This window comes from Melitaea cinxia, chromosome 20 (assembly GCF_905220565.1).
Source record: "Melitaea cinxia chromosome 20, ilMelCinx1.1, whole genome shotgun sequence".
Lineage (NCBI taxonomy): Eukaryota > Metazoa > Arthropoda > Insecta > Lepidoptera > Nymphalidae > Melitaea > Melitaea cinxia.
Genome location: NC_059413.1, coordinates 10,086,377 through 10,110,000, shown reverse-complemented (window position 1 = coordinate 10,110,000; position 23,624 = coordinate 10,086,377). Strand labels below are relative to the sequence as shown.

General features: G+C 32.9%; 1 protein-coding gene across 1 annotated transcript in view; it reads left to right on the top strand.

Annotated features, from left to right (window-relative positions):
- LOC123663519 (T-box transcription factor TBX3) overlaps nucleotides 1-23,624 on the top strand; it is a 124,226-nt gene that overhangs the window by 25,345 nt on the left and 75,257 nt on the right. Inside the window, exons 2-4 of the mRNA XM_045598195.1 lie at nucleotides 15,972-16,085; nucleotides 17,501-17,614; nucleotides 18,469-18,622. Coding sequence (XP_045454151.1) covers nucleotides 15,972-16,085; nucleotides 17,501-17,614; nucleotides 18,469-18,622 — 382 coding nt within the window. The remainder of the gene's footprint in view (nucleotides 1-15,971; nucleotides 16,086-17,500; nucleotides 17,615-18,468; nucleotides 18,623-23,624) is intronic.

The window sequence follows — 23,624 nt, the reverse complement described above, 5'->3', positions numbered from 1 at the left end:
AAATGTTAGTCTCGCGTAGGGAACGAACCTACGTCTGCAGCCGATGCAGCATTAGCGAAATGGTTATACACGCACTATAAACAAAAAACAAAATCTAACATACTCGTATAAAGTCGAAATGTGCACATTAGCATGTAAATATTTTAGACATTAAAAAAAGTTGAGATCTTGATTAGGTATATCGATGCGAAGGTCTAAAGATTTTCAGCACCGCCATTTCACTGTGACTAAAAACCGATCGACGAGATCCGTAAGCCATAAGTTCATGTCGCGACGCATTCCACCGTGTTCCTCTGGGTTCGAATCCCGAATTTGACATATACAGGCTGTGCCATCACTGTTAATATTTTTAAATCTTTAATAACTTTAACACGTGTAAATAATATTCTATATTGAGATATCTAGTAAAGATGGTTAAGTACATTTTGTACTTCGATTAAGAACCTAAAATAATTAATTTAAAAATATTTTGTTTTTTTTTACTTTTCTCTAATAATAAGTATATTAATTGTATTGTTTCTAAGAGAGCTATTTATTTTATTATCGCCTACTTAATATATACCAAAAACTTTGTAAAACTTTAGTTAGTAAGGTCAAGAACATTGACAGCTGTAGTACGAAGTTAAACCGCCTGTATACTCGAGTTCGGTCGGTGGCGCCGTCTGTAAATTCCCTGTCCGATGCCGCGATAGGCAGCCTATATGTATAATGTATAACAAATGGGAGACATCCAAAATAAAAAGCTTAAGGCCCTGAATTCGTGGGGCCACTCCACGTGGATACATTCCCGGCATTTTGTATACGCCGCCATCTTACTCTTTTTTTGGCGCGCGATACTTATTTTGCGTCTCAGATATTTTTCTAGCTAAGTATATATTTAATATTTAAACAATAATTTTAAACTGTCTGATATTCTGTTTTATAACTGAACCAGAAATTCGAAAATGGAAGTAATTGATTCGATTAAATGCAAGCTATAAAACGTAATAGTGTAGTGCAGTAGCATTCATTAGTATGGAAGTGTATCGATAAAACCGACTCGACCGACTAACAACATCGTAAGACATTTATAGGTCACGTTTCGGAACGTTCACATCACTAACCTCATAAGAATACGACTCACGTATTCGAAGCGGTACTCGAATGTGTATCACCGTATTTTGGCTAATTGTTTGCTTTCTATTCGTAATTAACTCAATTAATACCATTAAATGAAACGTTGAGAAACATCGAGAGAATTCTTCGAATTCCGTAGACGGTATAACTATGCTGTACTGGATCCTTAAATTCCTAAACTTTTTCCGTTTAACGTAACGAGTAGGACGATTTGAATAATTATTCATTCGTTATCGTAGGATCTATTTCTGAATACGTCGGTCGAGCAACATACGACATGACAACGACAGCATGTCGCTGTCGACTTTTTCTCGCGACTAATCGACACTTGTGGACATGTCGATGCCACCGACCGATCAAACGTCCCGCCACTAAAAACTTTCTTTTATTTTTTATTTTATTACGATGAAGGATGACAAAGGTTTGTTATGGATTGCGTTTGTGAATAAAATAATGAACTGTGTAAATATAAACTTTTTAATTAGTACCTTTAATTTAATAATTGATTACATTTTTATAATACCTAAATATTAACATTTAGTCGCTTATTACAATTAATTGGCCTTAAAATGGGTAACCTATTACAAAAAAAAAAAACTAAAATGAAAAAGACCACACTTAATATTAATAATAGATTCGTGGCTGCATGAAACCTCTTTTTAAGGAATGTAAGGAGCGCAATCCGCCACTTTACGTCAGATCAGACGGATATAGCCTTAGATGACTGAAATTTCTGCCAAAACATGCATTGTCTTTCGGTGTTCTTTTCCACTACAGAGCCCGAGATGAATCGTAGATAATTCAAAAAGTCAGCTATTTTTCGTTTTAAAAACTGCTAAGTCTTGTTTTATTGTGCGTTCTTCTTTTGCTTTTTGTAATTCTTACTAATATCATAAATAAAATAGATATTTGTTATAATGTCCTCAAATTAATATAATTTATATATGTATGAGAATAAAAGGTGCTAAAACGTTATTAATTAATTTGTTGTTGGTTTTTTAAAGATATCGATAAATGTTCATTTTAATTACTTATATTTAATCAGCGGTTTTTTTTTTTTTTTTGAAGTTTTGACAGAATTCAGTTTTGAAAATATTTACATAAATAAAAATAGAAAGCAAATTATAAAATAATATTAGTAAAATAAATAAATAGCGCATTTTAAATGATATAACAGATACTGGAGTATATATATATATATACTCCATTTTATTAAATATTTTATTAAATATATAATACACATGTAGATAGTTACCGCGCCTCGGAGAGCACGTAAAGCCATCGTTCTCCTACACGGGGAAAGAGGCCTTTGACCAGCAGTGAGATATTACAGACTTGTAACGTAAGATAGTTAGATACCTATAATATATAGATATGTAGATAATTGTAAAAATTTTGGGCATTGATCATCATATACCATAGATTCGCTTATTATAAATAATAATCATTATCTCAATAATATATAATACCAAATTAATTAAAAATATATGTATATATAAACATCAATAATTTCTTTGGTCATGTCTTCAGAAGCGCCTTTGAATCGTCATTTTCAAATTATAATCATAGCCATTGATACATTATTTATGATTAATGCGAAGCTTCCGAATACTACTACTGAACCGGAATGTATCTTCCGCTGAGTAGAAACGGCAATTAAATCAGGAGATAACAATCTAAACTAAGTTACGAATCTACTACATATGTAAACGTGTAAAAAGATACAATTTTACTAGTAAAACAAAGTACCTAGTCGTGAAATAGAGGCTGTCAATCAATTGTAAGGTAGATGCAAATAGTAGAAACGGGTAACGAGCGGCCCACCCCAAGGCGCCGCGGTGACGTCATATCGTATCTCTATCTCACGGAGATACCGTGGAGTCGACATCTATAACGTTTGAATTAGTTTGATTTTTTGTTTTACCTACCTTGGTAGTCAAATACGTAGTTTTAGAATTTTTGTTTAAAATCGTAATTTGAATAATTACTTATTTAAAATACATGAAGAAGAATAAACATTAATCTGTTTTCTTATAATCTTTCTTAATAACTAAATAACTCGCGTGGTTTTACGCATCGACGTTACAACTTGATTCACTTAAAAAGGGCTTAAAGCAGAAAAGTGAAAAGAAATTTTGAAGCATATCTCTCAAATCTATTACTCAATCATTGTTTAACTTAAGTTTAACTGACTCAAACTAAAATAACTTTTAGTATATTTGAAGTTGTGAATACGCGGAAATTAAATGAGATTTGAACCTTTATGTTTATATCTTGCATAAATATTTTTGCACTAACCCCACTGTCCCCAAGGATATGTGTATTTTATATGAACAACTATTCCACGGCTCTCTTTTTCGATTAGCCGAGCTACCGTCAGCGGTGCCGGTCCGATAACAGAAACGGGATGACACAGCTTTTTGTTAATCGTTATTTATAGCTTTTTTATTTCAATCGCTTCCAACGCGCCGACTTTTGTCTTAAATCACATCGACCTAAACGAGCTCGGAGCTTTGTTTTTTTTTTTTTGTTTAATTTTTAGGAATGCTCAAAAAAGGTTGTATAGGTGATCGTCCTTGTAATAGGTTGTAAACTGGGGGAAGGACATTAATTATTTCGTCGGCTTTTTATATCCAATGTGGTGTATTTCGATATTTGTTGAATGTGTGATTTTAGTTTGTCTGATATTTGCTGTTAATTTTCACTTTGCTTAAGGTTATTAATAAATAAATCTAATCCTCAAAATCCTCTTCTATAAAAAGGATAAGGATTAGAACTTAATCCTCTGTTCCTGCGATTCTTAGACTTTAATACATTATGTATAAAAAAAAATTATATACTTCATATCTCAATTTTTCTGCTTATTACTTATTTATCAGTTGAACAAAGATTTTTAATAAAGTTTTTCGCATGCATGTTTCATCATTAGAACTTTTTTCTTCTATGTACTTTTCTGTCAAAAGTATAAAAATTTTGGAAAAAATTTTGTTGAATATCTTTTTTTACAAAATAAATAAATATCTACACAATGCACACACGGTCCTGTGTTCCTAAAGTAAGCAACTTAATGCTAGAGTTATAGGTAACAGCCGACTGGTATAGCTACATATATATTTTTTATTTTTGATAAACATACTTATAAATAATACACACTTAAAATAAACTACATACTTAAAATAAAAATCACAAACAAACATAACATCTATAGTGATTGTTTGTGATGTTTATTTATCCTTGGCACCATCCCTTAGGTATTAGAAATAGGTATAGGAATTAGGTATTAGAAAACCTTTAGGTATAAAATTAGTGGTCTTCTATCAGTGAATACACTACGTTCTTATACTACGATTGCTATAACTTATGTCAAACTTACCCGTCGCAGAAGTAAGGATACAATAGTTCCTTAGATGATGGTTCCTTAGATCCGTTAGATGAGGTAGGACATAGTAGGAAATATCCTGGTCAAATCTAGAGCAGCCTGATTGGGGAAGTACCTCACTACTCTCATAGCTAAAGAACACTGCTTTCAACAATGTTGTGTTCCTGTGGCGAGTAAGGTGACCAGAGCTCCCGATGGAGGATTGGTGGTAGGGGTCGGCAACGCGCTTGCGATGATTCTGGTGTTACAGATGTCTATCTATAAAAATAAATTGAATTGTTTTTTTTTTCTATGGCTCGCAATTCGTACGACGTTAATGATGCCCTACCTAAACACTCTTTAAAAATCACAGATACACCCATAATCACACGCGTACTCAGACGTTCATATGTTTTTTTTTTTTTTTTTTAATTCTAATATTGTTCATATTAAAATCAAACTGCAGTTCGATAAGTTTCAAAAGTAACCTCCTTGTTTATCCGAACACTCAATAGCAACATCGCATGCGATCGCACACTGAACATGCTATACCAATAATTTGAAAGACACTTTAATGTTACCACTTTAAACTGTTCTTGTGTTATATTTAACTTAGCACCATTGTATACTTTTCAGTGACAGTTTTTTTAACAACGTAACGGCGGTTTTTATTCATTTTTTTTTTGCATAATTTATTTTCCGAATCGAATTATAACGTTTATATTAGGAATTATAGGTGCTTTTGAAACGTACTGAATAAAGTTTTTTAGATTTTTGCTTTCATTTGAAATGCGTTAAATATGAGTTTCTTTTATTGCTATAACTAATTTTTTCAAACACCTGGCAACCTTTCATTCCTCGTAAGTCTCGACCCCACAGGAATAAAGTAGCATAGTAGATGTACGAGTATGTTAATCCGAATGTTTGCCTATCTATAGGTAGGTATATAAAGTTTATTCACAATTTATTTCAGCAGTTTAAAAAGCTTGGCGCCCAAATTATATCATCTTCTTTTAAAATAAACGGCTCATCACTTCAGCCTATCGCAGTCCTCTGCTGGACATAAGCCTCCACAAGTTCGGCACCAAAAATGGTGTGAGCTCGTGTGTGTTGTCAAATAAACGCCTCATACTCAACAAATCAGTAGAATGACAATCTTGTTTTGGGGAGTCTAGAAACAGCCAAACAAATATCTATAATTTACGGCAATCGAACCTGTAAACGCTGGTACAAAAGTCAGTTGTTATGACCACCATAGCCCAATCATTTTTTTTATATGACACATCTCGTATCTAAATGCTACCTGCTGCTTAGCTTATAAACATAGGTTGACCTTCTACTCGATGTTCAATACCATTAACAATTCATAAAAATATCATTGAGATGATTCCCAATTCGATATAACTAAAACAAATCTCCCGATCCTTTGTTGTTTTATTTTTAACACTATTTTATTATTGACTTTTATATTTTTATTGCTTAATGAATACGGTGATACGTGTTCAAATGATTCGATACAGCGAGGTTATGGTCGATATTTTGTCGACGTTCGTATGCTGTAATGGGTATCGATTTCAAAAAAAAAAAATTAAAATCGGTTCGTGACATTGATGCTTTCGTTCGCTCAACATCATAATTTATTATAGTAATATTTGTATGGACAGGTATGGACCTGAGCGACCTCTAGTCGTGTAAAGAAACTTTTCAATTTTTGCTTTAAAATTTGAATAAAATGTTTTTTTTTTTTTGTAATTAGATAAATTATGTTCGCTCATCTTACAAACAGACGACTGTTTTTATACCTTAACCATATTTTTTGTATTTTTTTTTTTAATTTCTAAAGTCTTATACTTATTGCAAATTTAATTAAAATAATCGTTTATCGAAAGCGTGACTACAAATGTTTACCTAAAAATATAACTTCTTTAATAGTACCTATAGCAATAACATAGTTACATTTTGTTAATTAACGTTAGCATCAATTACAATTAATGCGTTCGATTCCCACCTCGACGCAGTTATACGGTATATAATAAAAAAAAATAATATCTTTTAACGTACAAATATGTATTACGCATACGTACAATTATTACAAATATTATTGCATTAGTTCAATGTTATCTATAACTAGCTGACCCGGCGAACTTCGTATCGCCTAACACAAACTTTATCGTATGGTATTAAAGTTCAAATTGACTTTTAAGTATTATCACAAATCTTTTGTATGGGAGTATAGAAAAGTGTTGTTTTTAGACTTTTTCGGGAAATTTAAATTTTATTTTTTTTTTTAGAATTTTTCTCTCCGTAAGAACCATCCTCGTACTTCAAGGAATATTTTAAAAAAAGAATTAGCGAAATCGGTCCAACCGTTCTCGAGTTTTGCGCTTAGCAACACATTCAGCTACTCATTTTTATAATATAGATATCTACATTATGTTGCTTACCCACGGAACAGACGCCAGTGTTGTATATCATATATATGTTTTATTTTCTTTAAAAATTAAATTTGTTTAACATTTTAGAAATTGATGGAAACAGTCAATGAAAAGCCCAGAAAATAAAGCTTCGAATATTTTAATTCATTTTAATATTTACACATATTTTGTGTTATATTTAGTCAGTATTATGGCTATAGCTCGACTACTAACGAACATATCTGGTGAGAGTCGGAAAAAATCTAATTGTTTTGAAGCCAGATTAATAAACCTCTGCCCACACCACATAATAACTTCTACGCCTTCCGTTATCGGATCTACACTAAATCTAATAATGAAATTTTATAAAGAAATCAAGTGGACTTGTTATATTCCAGCAAATGGATATTTAAAGTTTTTATATAAATGTTCTATGTAAATTTAGCTCAAAAACAACATTTTGTACTACGAGTACAAAAGTGGCAAACAAGCGAACGATCCGTCTGATGATAAGTGCATACCGTTGTATATGGGCGTCTGTAACACTAGGAGCATTAAGCTCGTTACACACTCTATCTCTATGCTAAGTCGCGTGAAGAAAAAAGCGGAAGTTGTGTACGCGATTAAGAAAAGAAAGCTTGAATACTTCGGCCACACCATGAGAAACTCAAAATACCAGCTGCTTCGACTTATTATCCAGGGCAAGATCCAAGGCAAGCTCAGTGTGGGTCGTAGAAGAACATCTTGGCTAAAAAATCTACGCCAATGGTTTGGAAAAGGCAACCGTACGCTATTCAGGGCCGCGGTATCAAGGCTGCAAGTTGCCGAAATGATCGCCGAACTTCGTGAGAAGATGGCACTTTAAGAATAAGAAGAAGAAGGTAATCTATTCCTGACCCTCCCTAAGAGTTCTGGCAACATTACCTCAGGAACACAGCACTACATGAGCAGTATTATTTAACTGTTATCTTCTGTACGGTCGAGTTACTTCCTCAGTCGAGCTGTTCTGATTTCTTAGCAAGATATTTCCTGCTGTGTTCTACCCCAATTAATGTCCTACTGCAAATATAAACAGATTTTCCTTGATCTATATTTTCTTTCAATTAAACTAATACCACACAAGTAATTTATTAACAAACATAGTTCGTAAATATATTAATTCAATACAATTTGTCAATCCACAAGGGATGGTTTCGAAGGAATTCTTTAATTATTTTTATATTAATTACTAGGTGTTCGGTAGCGGAATCCCCTTATCTTTATAGGTGATCGAGGTACTATATTACCGGTCGAGCCGTACCCGCTGTACCTGCTCTCTGATAAAGAACACTGGATATGCCATCGGTTTCAGTTCGAACATTAATCAAAGTAAAAAAGTAAATGTAACTGTATGTTTTAGTTCTTTTTTTTATGTTAAGTAAAAAGGCGTTTACAAACAATAACTTTCGTTTCATCCCATATGGTATAAAATAAATAATATTGTCCTTGTTATCGCAACATTTTACATAGATTCTTCTGATCTAATGATCGTATCGTGTGTGTGTGTGTGTGTGTGTGTGTGATGTTATATCACCATGTCTGCAGAATTTTTTTTTTTTTATAACGGAAAAATAATATTTCGATATATTTAACCAGTTTTGATACATGATTGTTAGATATTTTTATTAATCGGCTCAACAGTTTTAAGTGTATTTTTTTTATTATTTATCATTGAATTGGAATATATTCAGAATGGAAGATTCACATTGACGAAGGGTAGGCGGATAGTGACTGGAGTAACGGTCATAGGAGTTATTTTACTGAGGTAGTGTACGGGAGGAAATTTTCTGCTCAAAAAATGGAGCAGCCCGACTGGGGTTGTACCTACCTCGTTCTTACACACATATCACTAAATAATACTTTTTTCAAGCAGTATTATTTTCCTGTTGGTGTGTAAGGTGACCAGAGCTCCTGGGAGAAAATGAGGATAGGGTCAGCAACGCGCGTGCGATGCTTTTGGTGTTGAATACGTCTATAAGCTACGGTAATCGCTTACCGTCAGGTGAGCCGTACGCTTGTTTGCCGACGTATTTATATAAAATAAACGTTTCAACATCCACTCACAAATGTCCGTACACAAAGTTTATCAGTGTGTAGGCGTTGTTTGTTTCCACGCACTATTCCAGACACAGATACATATTATAAATAACACAATAAAAGAGCGCATAAAATGTAAATAAAATGCAACCGACCCATCAATGACATTTAACGCGCCCGTTGACATTGCAGTTATCTTGTAAACGGAATTTGAAAAACAAGGAATTAGTCATCAGAAAGTATTTCAATCTACAAAAAGCTCGTAACTGCCCACGCGAACGTTTAATAAACTCCTAACTCCATGGCGGCTGCCCACGTGTTGTCAGAACAACACGAAATTAGTTGAAGTATTTTAATTTAATGCAATATTGTACTTTTATTTAGATATGCTATATGAATCGGTAATTTTAGTTAAATTCTTCTATTATTGTATTATATTAATCAATGACACGTTTTATCTTTTATTTTTTTAAATGTTTATCCTGACCGTGGTTGCCAGACTGAAGTATTTTACAAAAAAGTGTGTGAAAGCATAAATTAAAAAAAAAAACAAGAACTGTAAAAAAAAAAAAATTCTTAGACCTTATTCTAGACCTATACAATAATATATATAAAAGGAATAACTAAATTTTAATGAATTTAAAATTGTATTATAAGATAAAATATTTTCCTTACATGAGAAGTGATTTTTTTACATTATATTAGCAAGGTAAACAATTCTTCGACTTAGACGTTATAATTTAACAGTTAAAATTTACACTTTTAAAAATTAATAGCACATTGTATGTTAAATCCTAAAACGTAAAAAAATTATAGCTGCTTTAAAACAGAATTCCGAACGTTAAAAAATATACTACACTTTTGACATTTGTACACATCTGTCACTCGACATGTTTACACACGCAAACATACAAAGATACATAAAAAATCATCATAATCCAACACTTCCAACAATTAATAACATAAAAGCTAATGAGCCGTTACTTTATAAATGTTTAATACACATTTGCGTTATTAATAATTTTCGTGACGAACAATCGATTGTGTGTGAGTGTGTGTACTTAGTGCTTGTTGTGTCTGCTGCTGATTCTCGTGAAAGGTGAGTCGGTGACGCCCGGTGACACTGTGTGGTAATCTTTGGTTAGCACATGTAATGATAGTTTACTATTTTTATAAGTAACAGCTTAATCGCTGTTTAAGTTTGTCCTTAGTAACAGTCGAAAAATTTAACTTTAAAATATAATTTTTGGTTAACTACATGTAATTTAATTAATATTTAAGCCGTGTAAGTGTATATTTAATTCTAACTTTAAATACCTGGATAAATGTAATTTTTTAATTAAGTACATCACAACAAGAAAAAGGTATAATAAATATATAATAATAATAAAGGTATTATAGATACGTATACAAACTGTGTTATGTTTCATTTTTTTTATCCTTTATTATTTTAATATAAGATGACACTTATTGCAAATCTAAATGCAATCTCGAAATATAAATTAAAACTAAATCAGAGTTTAACATAAATCGGTGCACCCGGCCCGAGCTCGGTCGAAGCCACAAGAATGCGTCAACGTGTGAGCAGATGCACCTCCCCTCCTTACACCCCCTCCATCCCTCCTTCCTTTTTAAAGTGAATTTCCACACTGACCCCCCAATTACCGTCGTTAATTGATAAACGAGGGATGCGACGTCTAGAAAACACCTATTTTGTTACAAAATCATATATGTTAATATAGGTACGTACGTCTGAAATACTAGTGAGCGATAATTGCTTGTAATAATATGCCAATAGGTGTTATTATTGTGTAGAGTCGTGTGTGCACTTAAGTTGTTTTAATATCGAGCGTCAGGCTTAATTAGGATAATGTTCGCGCTTACTAGGACACAGCGCTACGCATTTTTGCTTGCACTGTCTTGTTTCGCGCGTTTTTATTATCCTGAGGTAGGTACGCATAGGTTTTTTTAGCTTGAGATTTTGACGTTCTTTTAAAATTTAACGGCATGTTGCTTGAATTATAGTTTAATTCCGTTACATAGGTGTATATAATGTTATTAAAAAATATATATTTGTATGGACAATCAATGCGAAAGTTTGAACGGATTTTTGTTACTCAATTATACCAGAATGGCTCAACGGATTTGAATAAAAATTAACACAGAGATAAGTTAAAGTTCTTAACTATTCCAATAGTGCCTACAAGAGTATTTGTGTCATAGAGTTCCAAATGAAAGAAATCATAGGAAATAGTTGATGATATACCTATCTTTTATATAATAATTGCACTAGGTAAATAAAAATATACTTGCAAAAACGAATAAATTAATTACTTTTAGTATTTACAGCAATTATTAAATTCATCAAATCATTACATGATGTTTTAAGGGGTTGGAGGGAAAAAAATTATATCGGCTGTGGGTGAATCGTGATAATGAATGCAGTATTCACAGCGATGCGTCGCAACATACCCTTCGTTACCTAATTAGACCTTTTTTTAAACCTGATGTGTAGAAATTTGGAAAAAAAACGTAAAGACTGCCTGTGATACGGTAATTTTTATATTAAATATGGTGAGTAATTTATTGCATTCAAAATATTTCATACAAATTCAATAGGTTTTAAGGTCTTATAATTAAAAAAAAAAATTAAAATTATTTGATGGAATTGTGCCATTACACTCTTGCGTACTTTTTATTAAATTTTTGACACGCGATAATTTGACAGCTACGGAATCTCAAACCAGCTGACATCAAAACTGTCAGCCTGTAGAGCCTTTGGAAACTTATCAATAAAAATTAAACAAGTTTATGCTACTTAAACTATGGTTTTTTTTTTTTTTTAAATTAAGTATATTTACTTTTATATTTTTTTAATAATAAATCATTATTAACGTAATAACTTGATTGTTTTTTCTGTCCTCAAATTGACTGAACGTTTAGCGCGCGTAATTTTTTTTTTATATGTAATATTCAAGCTTTAACTATTAACAAATTAAAATTGAACATTGTAACACAATCATCGTGATGATTATTTGCGTCTTCAAATTTAATCAAAACTCTTTCATGCGTAATTTTTTTTAATAAAATAAATATCCACGGACAGAAATATTCAATCTAAATTCAATAGATATAAATGGTTATACATCCGTAGGCCGTGGAGTGCGCTAATATCATTCAGAGCAGCGCATTGAAGCAGCAAGCCCCTGCTCTTGTGGATCTAATAACCGTTCTTTATAATTAGCCTTACGTATGCTGATCGATGATATCTATACGTAGTCATAGAACGTATCAAGATATAGAAGCATGAAAACCTTGGTGGAAATATTTATTTGTAAATTTTTGCTTGTGCATCTATCTTTATATAATGGACAAAATAACATTGCATATTTATGATAAATTTGTTTGGATTGATTATGTGTGTAGGTACTAATGAAAACATTAAATAAAAGTTATGCCTTTGTCACAAGTGCCTCGTTAACATTTTGAAATAAAAGTATATTGCTTTATTGTTATACAAATTGGTTAACAATAAAAAATTAATTTTTTTAACCCAATATAAGACCTTATAGGTAGGTAGGTATGTATAAGGACATTCAAAAATTAAAAAAAAAACTATCAGCATAGAAAAAAAAACAGCTCATTGTCTAATTGACAGATAGCAGACGCAAAATGTATCGTAAATGTCTCTTGTAACTTCGATCATAAATAATTAATTAAAGCCTCGTTTTTAGAATTGATATTGGTTCAATAAATAACGAGAGTGAACAATAAGTCATAAATTAATATCTCAAGAATGACAGTTAACAGTCTAAGCACATAGGAACATAACCTTTTATATAATCATGTTTTATGAACGTACGCAACTCCGTTATTTTATTATATGTTAATATATGTGGCGTCTCATTTGTAAGAAATAAGAGAGTATAATTTGTCGGTAACATACAAAAAAAATTACATAATTATTCTACAAATTGACTAGCTTTTACCCGTAGCTTCGTTTGAAAATAAATCTATTTGGATAAAAATTTCAAACTTCTTTTAAATCTGTTGAGCTGTTTTGGTGCTTATGAATAACAAACATCCACCAAAACCTTGGCATTTAAATAGTATCTCAGATTAGATTCTGGGTGTCATTATAAAGGAAATGATTACATAATAACATATATTGTTAACACGTCATGTCAAATCACAAAACTACAATAATTCTATATAATAACTATAATAATTATCTTTTATTTTTAGGCTGTACTTATTAAACGCCAAAAAATAACATAATAATCTGTCTTGTTAGTAGTCTGTTAAAAATACGCCTGACAACAATAAAATCATAGGCCATATTCTTAAATGGTTGAAGCTGTCAGCGTTCCGCGGCGCCTTACAAGAGTCCTCCATACTTAGCGACCCTATTGTGCAAAGAGAACTCAGCTGTTTAAGCATTCCAACAACTCTATAACAGAGTAATAAAGTTCAATTTCCAATATCAAGTACAGTTTAATGTTAGAGAATTTGGACCTAGGTCAACAAATGTTGTTATAATTCCGGTTTTCTAGTCGCTTCATAATTGAATATGTATAAGTAAAACGTTCTGTTTGCTGTCTCAACATGAAACATACGCTTAAATGCCATTTTTGTGTAAAAAAACCAGTTGAATATAAAAAAAAGATATGTTTTCATAGTCAACGTCCTTTTAGTCAAAGACAAAAGAGTCGTTAATTTTAAATCGTTTTAAGGAAAGATAAATAAATAAATAAATAAACGCTCTCATACACTCAACGGCCTCCAGTAGGATTTTCTCCTGTGTTGGGGGTCCGGAAACACACACGATACACAAGCACAAACCACGACAAACATCTATATAGCCAATAAAAATGTCTGTCGTGAGCGGGGGTCAAACCCGCGACCGCCAGCGCAACAGTCAGTACTGTGACCGCTGCGCCAACGCGTCGTCGAAAAGATGTATACATACATTATACATAATTACATAGGTACCTCAATCTTGTTAAAAATAACTATAATTTATATCTTATCTGTAATCTTATCGAACACCTCGACAAAAAAACACTTGCAGTCGACGATTTCTGCTAACAATTAATTAATTGGTTTCACACAGCAAATTATTGATTCAGTAAACAAGTGAACTAAAGTCGACCATTCACGATACAAATTTTTAATGAATGCATTTACAATCGCAACGAATGCGATAAGATATATTAATTATTTCCCAATTAATTATACAAAATCGTATCCTTGTCAGAATTATTTAAATAGACGCTCGAGGATGTTTAAAGAAAGAGGCTTTATTTAAAATGTCATCGGTTATCAGTACTAAGAATCGATTCTTGTTATATAGCTACGATAACTTGGATTTGAAATAAGAATATTTTTATTAATAACAATAAATATACATATAATAGTTTATTTAATCTGTATATAATTATTTATTTTAATGCGCAAATGTTATAAATACGTTAAAACTCATACAATGGCGGTAACGCTGGCCAAATATAAGGAGCTGTAGTTGACATTGCGGTCTATGAAAATCAGATATCTTGCAAAGCTTGACACAGTTTTCGACCAGTGTGAAGACCTCCCGACTCTAACAACCTCAGTGTATAAACTAGTTACTCGTACGTAATGTCTCGCGTGACGAGGTGCAGGGTATGATGGTCGTTTAATCGTTTAATGTATTGGATTACTTAGCGACGACACTATGCGGTTTCAGTGTTAGTTTTTAGCGACTGCGGGTATTATGCAACAAAAGATATAAATAAGTACATAAATTAAATAACTATTAACTATATTATTTGTAAAATTTAGCATTATAATAAACACGATACTTTTGATTACAAATTCGACAGTTTCGTAACAAATTTTGGTAACAGTTTTTGATAATTTCAACTACAAGGTACTCGTGTTAAATACGTTTGGACACTTACGAATTCACAAATATTGTTGAATTAATTTGCACCTTGTGTGAAACTGGAGGGTTGGTAGTTCAAGGTCGGGTAATCCAAAAACTAGAAAGTCTATAACTAAAGATGTATACCAACAGTAATATGTATTCGAACTAGTATAAAGCAATTTATATATTTATTATATGGTATATATGGTAATTGATATTATTTGATGATCTTTTTTAATGTAACTGTTGATTTTCTTGTCAATTCTTTTTAGCTTAAAGATATAATACATTCCGGATGGTTCTGATGGTAGCTTCACATTCATATAATGTATTACTGTACATCGACAATTTGTTTAACAAATTTCACTATTAATGACGTACTAAATAATAAATATTCAATATAAAGAAAGAAAACTTTTATTTTTGTATTACATTAATAAGACTTAGCCATCCATAAACAACAGCTCGACTAACACTCAAGTCTTCATGTCACTCATAAAAACCTCACTTCTAATGAATTTAGAGAAGCAACAACCAAAGTAGGAAAACTGGCGATTCTATCTGATCCTAAAACATAAGTCACGACACGGATTTGTGTTTCGCTTGGTAAAATGTCAAACCGAGCACTTGTTATTCCAAACGAAGCTCCTCACGGCACGACATCAATCAGCCTGTCGGCAATCACTCCTGGTCATCACGTAACGACGATAAATAAGGACCTAATGAGCGGTAAACTGCGTTCACACTGACCACTGACTACTCGGATTATATCGTGTAAACGACGAACGGTTACGGAGTTGGCACGAGGAAAACACTTGTAACACTCGTATAGAATTAAGATATTTACTGTATACTCGTATATCTGTGTGTAAAGAGCGACCGCGGTGTATTGCCAAGTAAGTTAAGACGTTATTTATAAAATGTCACGATTTTATATCAGAAACGAAATATTCTACGAGTTCGATGGTATTTCAAGATATTAATGTAGATCCTCACTCAACACTGACGTTTATGTTTCTGGTATGGAACGTTTTTTAAATTTTAATCAGATGGCATCCCGGTCTCGAGATCGGTTGAGATAAACTATAATTCCGGTTTCCAGACAAATGTTTCCACAAATGAAGTTCCGCGTCTCTGGATTGGACGCGAAAGCGAAATACATCCTCCTGCTGGACATCGTCGCAGCCGACGACTACCGATATAAGTTCCACAACAGGTAGACCTCTACGCCATCACGGTGGAACCACATCATCTATAACCTTCTTCATCTAGCTCCTGCCTCCCATTGATTGCGTATCGACCAAGAGTTTACATATCTTAATTATCTAAGCTGCTGGTCGATTATCACAGATATTGCAGAAAATGTCACAAATTATTTGTCGCATTTTCCTCGAAAATCTGTTAGAAACAATGTCATTGACTGACCGTCGATCGGAGATGCTGCAGATATACCGAGTACCGCTACACGCTTCTTCATTAAGCTTGTGATTCTGCCCACACATTGCACTAGTTCCCACCAATTTAATTCCGATACGTTCTTAATTGACTGTAAACCAACTATCCGTAACTACGCTCAATTTAAGGCCAACGACATTACGGAAAGCGAACGTCGCCTGGAATCGTCCGACAATTAAGGATTCAACGCACATCCAGTGGGTAATATCATTAAAATATCTTTGTTTCAAACACCGCAGCGGTAACGTAAAAAGCGGACCGAGCGACATCAGGTGAGAAATACGGAGCAACTTATTTTCTAAACCAATTAAATCGATCCAAACTCACTGTCGTTAAATAGATGACGTTTTCTGGATGCATCGCAACGAGCTTCAGAGCCGCATCCGACTTCGATAATCATCGTATTTGATCGTGTACATTGTTTAATTCTCGATGACATGGTTCGATAAGGTCCGTCTCTCAGGCTCATGTCCAGCCGCCGAACGCAGTCAAAATCAAAACTGCCGACTCGAAGGTTTGGCAACATCGAGATACAACCGATAAAGTTAGATTTAATATCCGTTAATTAAAACGACCCCAGCATTCCGGTTGAAAATTCGTGTGTGACTCAGCCATAAACCGATATCGCCGCCGACAAAAGAACCGACCGCCTAGCGCCGTTATATGATAATTAATTATTACAAATCGTTTACATATTACTTGATCGGTGAAATATTGCTTAATTTGAGAAGTCGTTCTCTCGCGTCTATCGTTAGGTCGGTGTTTTCTTTTAGAGCCACATAAGTTCACGTGCGCCGGTCACGTTTTCGCACCATCACAAAACACCACAATAGACATTCGACCTACCGTTTTTGGTCTGTTTTAGCGGACATACTTTTTTCTTTTTAATATTTTGTAGCACCTTACTAAGGCTTAAAATCATAAATTACAGATATTGCCTTCGGTCTACACTATTATTGTTTTTAGTAAAATTCGTTAACAATGCCAAGTTGTATAGAAATGTAAATACACCTAATGAGTGCGGTACGACATCACAAGCTAACAGCGGTTTCTTAAGATCGATCGGGCACAAAAAGTGAAACTAGTCTAGCGGCATGTCTCACAATCGACGTGATGTCAAATCGTTGTCGCAAAGAACGAGTCCCAATCCATGTTTTTCTCTCGTATTGCTTACAGACGTATGTTTCCTGCCTACAAAGTTCGCGTTTCTGGTCTTGATAAAAAAGCAAAATACATTTTGCTAATGGACATCGTAGCTGCCGACGATTGCAGATACAAATTCCACAACAGGTATATAAAGATGTGACGAAGGAATTAAATTAAAATAAGAATATTGTAGTATTGCGACAGTTTTGTCTCGGACGACCGAGTAGGTCGATCTTATTTTAATGTAATTCGTTTATTTAAAAGAACGATAAGGCAAGAAGCATGCGTACAAATGTGAAGGATAGGGTTCTGCGTAGTTTAAGTATAACCATCTGTACCGACAAATTTATGAAAAATTCGTTTTCCCGCAACGCTTTTACCACTTCATTGTTCAACACGGTTCGTTACCGTGTGTTTCACAGAGCGAGTTTTATTGGGTCTCACCGCGGACTGGTCTAATTACAAACCTCATCACGTATCGTTAGCCCATTTTTGAATCGAAATCGTCTCTCGGTTGACGCAGATTTATCTTCAACAATAGTCCCATTCTGCGCAGATCTCTTTTATTCACATTGCTTATAATCCACCGCAGTCTAACCATAATTATTTTGATGCTTTATACCCAACATCATCTGCATGTGCATGTAGTATCACCACTAACATTGTCTTTGATATATATACTATAATATCTGTTCCTGCATGCAGTTCGACAAGTTTTGGAGGCCAAGATTTTTTAACGAAATGAATATTTTCACGCCTCGGTAATTCTCTGTCCTGTGTCAGAGGTACATTGTTTATAACGTCATAATATATATAATTTATGCGACCACCTGTCCTCGGAGCCGCGTGTTGTTTTTTAATTAAAAATTAATTTCACTTTCATTAATAAGTAGATGATACTTAATTAGTTTAGGCTATTGATGGTTTATATTTTTCAATTTGATTATAAGAATTAGATTTGATATGGAGTATTGTAACTTCTGCTTTTGTTCTCGAAGTCGGTGGATGGTAGCCGGGAAGGCGGACCCTGAGATGCCCAAGAGGATGTACATCCACCCCGACTCCCCGTCGACAGGCGAGCAGTGGATGCAGAAGGTTGTCTCCTTCCACAAGCTGAAGTTAACGAACAACATCAGCGACAAACATGGATTCGTGAGTACCTGCTTCTTTAGATTCGGTTCGATGGATTTTTTAATTATGAATAATGATTACAATTCTCATTATTACCTGTATAATTTGTTCGGTGGATTTATCATACACTATTGATGTGAATACGCATCATTTATTAAATGTTCTTCAATTTACTTGATGCAATATTTATTTAATATAAAAATTAATCTATAAGTATTATATTATCAATATGAAAGGAAAAAAACCATCGAATTTATACATATATATGTAATTTGTAATCGTGTCATTATATTGCTTTAACGTAACATATCAACGATATTTTGTGTACATACGTCATAAATTGTATAGGATGAGTTCTATGGCCGTAAACGGACCCTTGTCAGTACTACAAACACACAAGCCCACTCGAGACCCCAAAAAGTAGCCTTTTTTTGATCGAAGCAAAAAGTTTATAATGCGAGTGATATTATAATTAAAAAGGTTGGGCTTGATCTGTCGTCGGGCAGCGGGGAACCATTGTGTAGGTTACGGTTATTAGGGTATTTACTTTTAGTTACATTCAATACTTCAATACTCACCGGTCTTTTTAGGGTTGGCTGGAAACATTCTTTTTTTCTAATATCGAATTTTTTTTTCTACCGCATTACGTAAATGTTGATTGTGGTTTATCTGTGCGTACATTATAAGTGTTTTTGTTCGTAGTTAATTTTTTTAATTTTAATCTTTTTAAAATTATGTCGTGTGATAAATATTCACCTAGTTAAATAAAAACTCATTTCATAGACTATAATGGTAACAAATTATTATTAAACATCAAACGAAACAACAAAGGAGTTTTAACTAAAAATTTAATTTTTTTAGGACTACGCGTGTGTGTGTTATTACTTTAAATGTATGACATCAATCTACACACGTTGCGTGTTTTCTATCAAAAAGATGTACGAAGTACATTTTATATATTATTTTGTTATAGCTTAATTACTTTGTTATAAATATACTAGGTAACATAAATAAATTAGGTGTGCCCTCCGGTTTTAATCGTTTAAGTTTCGCCCGGATGAATTTAAAAGACAATAGTGGTGTGTCTTTATCCCTCTTTTGCGCAGCAGTGGAATGTTACAGGCTGATTTAGTGAAGTCTTTATTCAGGTCTCAAAATATCTACATACCAAGTTTCATTAAGTAGTTGTAAACAACTTAATGCTTGTGTCATATGGTAATAGCCGACTGATATACCTACATATATATATATATATATATATATACGGTCGAATTGAGTAACCTCCTCCTTTTTTTGAAGTCGGTTAAAATTATATAATAGTAGATGTTCTCTTATAATAGATTTAATAAATATGTATATTACACTGAGGCTCGTAGTGGTTATCGAACCCGAATTACCCGGAGCAGAAAGCAGAGTCATTACAAATTACGTCAATGGGCTAGTCTAAAGTTTTACAAATAAAGATTTCTTATTCACGTATATGTTATCCTTACATATATGTACGTATCTCAACGAATTAGTCATATCTACACACGAAAAAAAAAAACAACAATTCCTTAATAAAATTAACATTTGAAACGCACACAGAGCTTTATGCTAAATTATTAGAATTGATAACGAAGTGTTTGATAATTAACTATAACTCATTCAGTTTCTACGAACGTGTTACCGTTAATTAATGTTTTTAATTACTATTTTATACATACGCCTTACAAAATACCTAATAAGGTGACTACTGACTACTGTGCACACCTGCCGTAGACGAGAAAACAACTGACATTAGTGTGTGTTTACATGTAAGTTTTATCGTAATTACCTTTTGATTTTGTACTAGCTTTCCGCCCTGGCTTCGCGTGGATACACAGTTTTGGCGGTTCCATTTTTATATTAACATATATAGCTTGTGCCACTCAGTGATAATGTAGCATTCAATTAGTGAAAGAATTTTCAAAATCGGTAAAATGGTTTTTGAATTGATCCATTACAAGCATTTTTTTTTAATTCTTATCATATTAATATTGATATAAATTAAATACAACAACATCAGGATCTTAAAATGACCAACAACAAACATTATATTGTGAGTGACCATAAAATATTTATAACTCATAGATAGATAATTAATTATTTATTCCAAATTTATACATCTACACAAATAAATAAAACTGCAGTGTCTGTTTGTAATATTAAAAGAACTGCTTTTTACCAAATGCGTGTGTATTTATTTATACACGGTACATTTACCAAATAGAATTTTTTACAATTTTTGTCTGTCTGTCTGTCTGTCTATATATAATAAATAATAATTTATTTTTAAAGTTTTAATTTGTAAAATGACGATTCGAAAGTGCTCTTGGTGCCTATTTGAATAAAGCTGTTTTTGATTTTGATTTGTTCCGGCTAATCTGAAACGGCTGGACCGAATTTGACAGGACTTTCACTGGCAGTTAGCTGATGTAACAAGGAGTAACTTCGGCTACTTTTATTTTATAAATTTATTTATTTTATAACTCTGCGAACTGAACAATAACTATTTTGTTAAATTCCACGCGAACGAATTCGCGGGCACAGCTAGTGTAAAAGAAGGTTTGGAGAATATTTATTTCTCATTTATGTTGCAAAAATATTCTATCGAACTATATCTAATATTATAATTAAATTAAATGAGACAGAAAGTATACTGGAATATTTATTTTAAATAGCGTCCTCCATTTCCCTCGACACCAATGCTTATCGATTAACAAGTGCCAATAAACGACAGTTGTACCACAAACCTATTGAACTTAAAGTCGGCATACACTTATACGGCCAGGTACATGCTTAGAAAGTAATTTAAAAAAAAAACTTTCCACAGGGAAAATTGTTCCTGGCCAGTTTTTAAGGATTATTATAAACAGGAAAAACTTTTTGGAATAAAGTACATTTACAATTTTGTTCGTTCAATGTTTACAATTCTGATTTGATTGAAATTTGTTTATCAAGTGTTGAGTAATTTATTTATTAATTTAAAACATTACACAATTTATATACAGTAGCTATTATATTCTTTTAATATCTGAATCAAATATTGGATAATGACATAATATTAATATAAAAATCAAATCATTAACATTTTTAAAGTGTCATGTCGTTCTTTTTTTTATTATTTTTAACTACAACTTTCAGTCACGCTAGCATATAAAAAATTATGCTGTCTGACTGAATAGCCTTTAGCCTCGCATTCCCTTGATACCGTTTATCGATTAGCGTAGTTACAACACTACTTCAACAGATTAAGCAAGACTAGTGAAGCTTGGATTTTCGCCATTCTGCCCAAGTGCCGCGCCATAATTGTTCATAGTTGAATAATTTCTCGATTACCTGGGGTAACTCGATTTCCACTTACCGGACATATTTTATGAAGGGTGATTGATTTTTTAATATAGTATACGCGTTGTGATAATGAGCGAGAAAAATGTCTAGTCGAAATTTTACCATGTACCTTCATATTCTTACTTTATTCTTTTTCAAAACTAATTAGTACGCAAATTATAAAAAAAAAAAAACGTTTTAAGATACAAAATGGAACATAAATTAAGTTAAGCTTAGACAATTGTCTCTTTTGCGTAAAAACCTGGGATATCCCATCGGAAACTATTAAAAAAATATCCAGTTTCAAATATAAAAAAACGCTACCGAAAAGTCGACTAACATAATACACACGAATGCATTTACACGACCGCGATCCAATCATAGATAAGACGATTTTTTTAATTCCACTGATGAGCGTTTGTTTCGTCTTTTTTTTTTGTGAGGTTTTTTTCGTGTCAGGTCTTTTGTCTTTGACGAGGGGTAATTGAAATAACGACGGTCTCAATGCGGTATGCGTAGAATTTTGACAACAGCTGACAGTTATGGGGCACGGTATTTTTTTAATAGAAAAATTATTCTTATCTTTTTTAAAACGTGCTTATTGGCCAGTAATAAATTCGAAATTTGAACATTTAGAATGTGATTAATATTCGCTATTTTGAAGACTATTTGGATACTAGCTGTGCCCACGACTTCATCCGGGTGGAATAGTGACTTTGGACAGAATTTTTTGCATATATCTTTGGTTTATTTTGGATATATAAACACTGTCGTTTGGGTACTTACATGTTCAACGTGATTTTTTAAATTGGCATACATTTTTATTTATGAACCCATTGACATGAAACAAACACTTATTGTTAAGTGAAGCTTACCACAGTATATATATTAGCGAAAACCGCATCTAAATCGAATATGCCGTTTCTGAGATTAGCGTGCACAAACATATTACATTTACATTTTTATTATATCTACTATTGATGATGAAATTAATTGTTCGAATAGCATATTAAAAAGCAATGCTTTTTTTATTAGACGAGCGACTTGTTTGACAAAATATCAGGTAGAAGATGGTCGAGATAGGTCGTGTTTGTTGTTTTCCTTAGTTGTTTCTGTCCATTCTCGCAGATGCCGATTTTTGTACGCCCGTCAATATTCATATAAGATCTTATCTTTTTTTTTGATCTGAACTTTAATCCTCTACTAATGTCATAAAACACTACAGCATTAATGTCTGCGTGTCTGTTAATATTTACTGTGTAAGTTAACTACATGTATAATTTAAGAAAGTACTAAAATTTCATAATTTTGAAAATGTATACTTACATTAAACATTAAACTTACAACTAATCCTATTTAGCTTTTTGGACAATTTAAAACACCGACACTGATAAATCCGTACTAACAACCGCTCTGGTGTAGTGGTGTGAGTAGTCGCCTAAAAACACCGAAGGTTTGCCGGTTCCATTCCCGCCCGGGATGGATATTTTTATTTGTACAAATATTTCTTTCCGGTTTGGATGTCTATCCTTGTGGGTCTTCCCACCGTACCTCGGATAGCACGTTAAGCCGTCCCGGTTATTATCATAAATATCTGATAGCGATCGTTACTCATAGTAGGGTAGTACATATCCGCCGACCCGCAATGGAGCAGCGTGGTGGATTAAGCTCC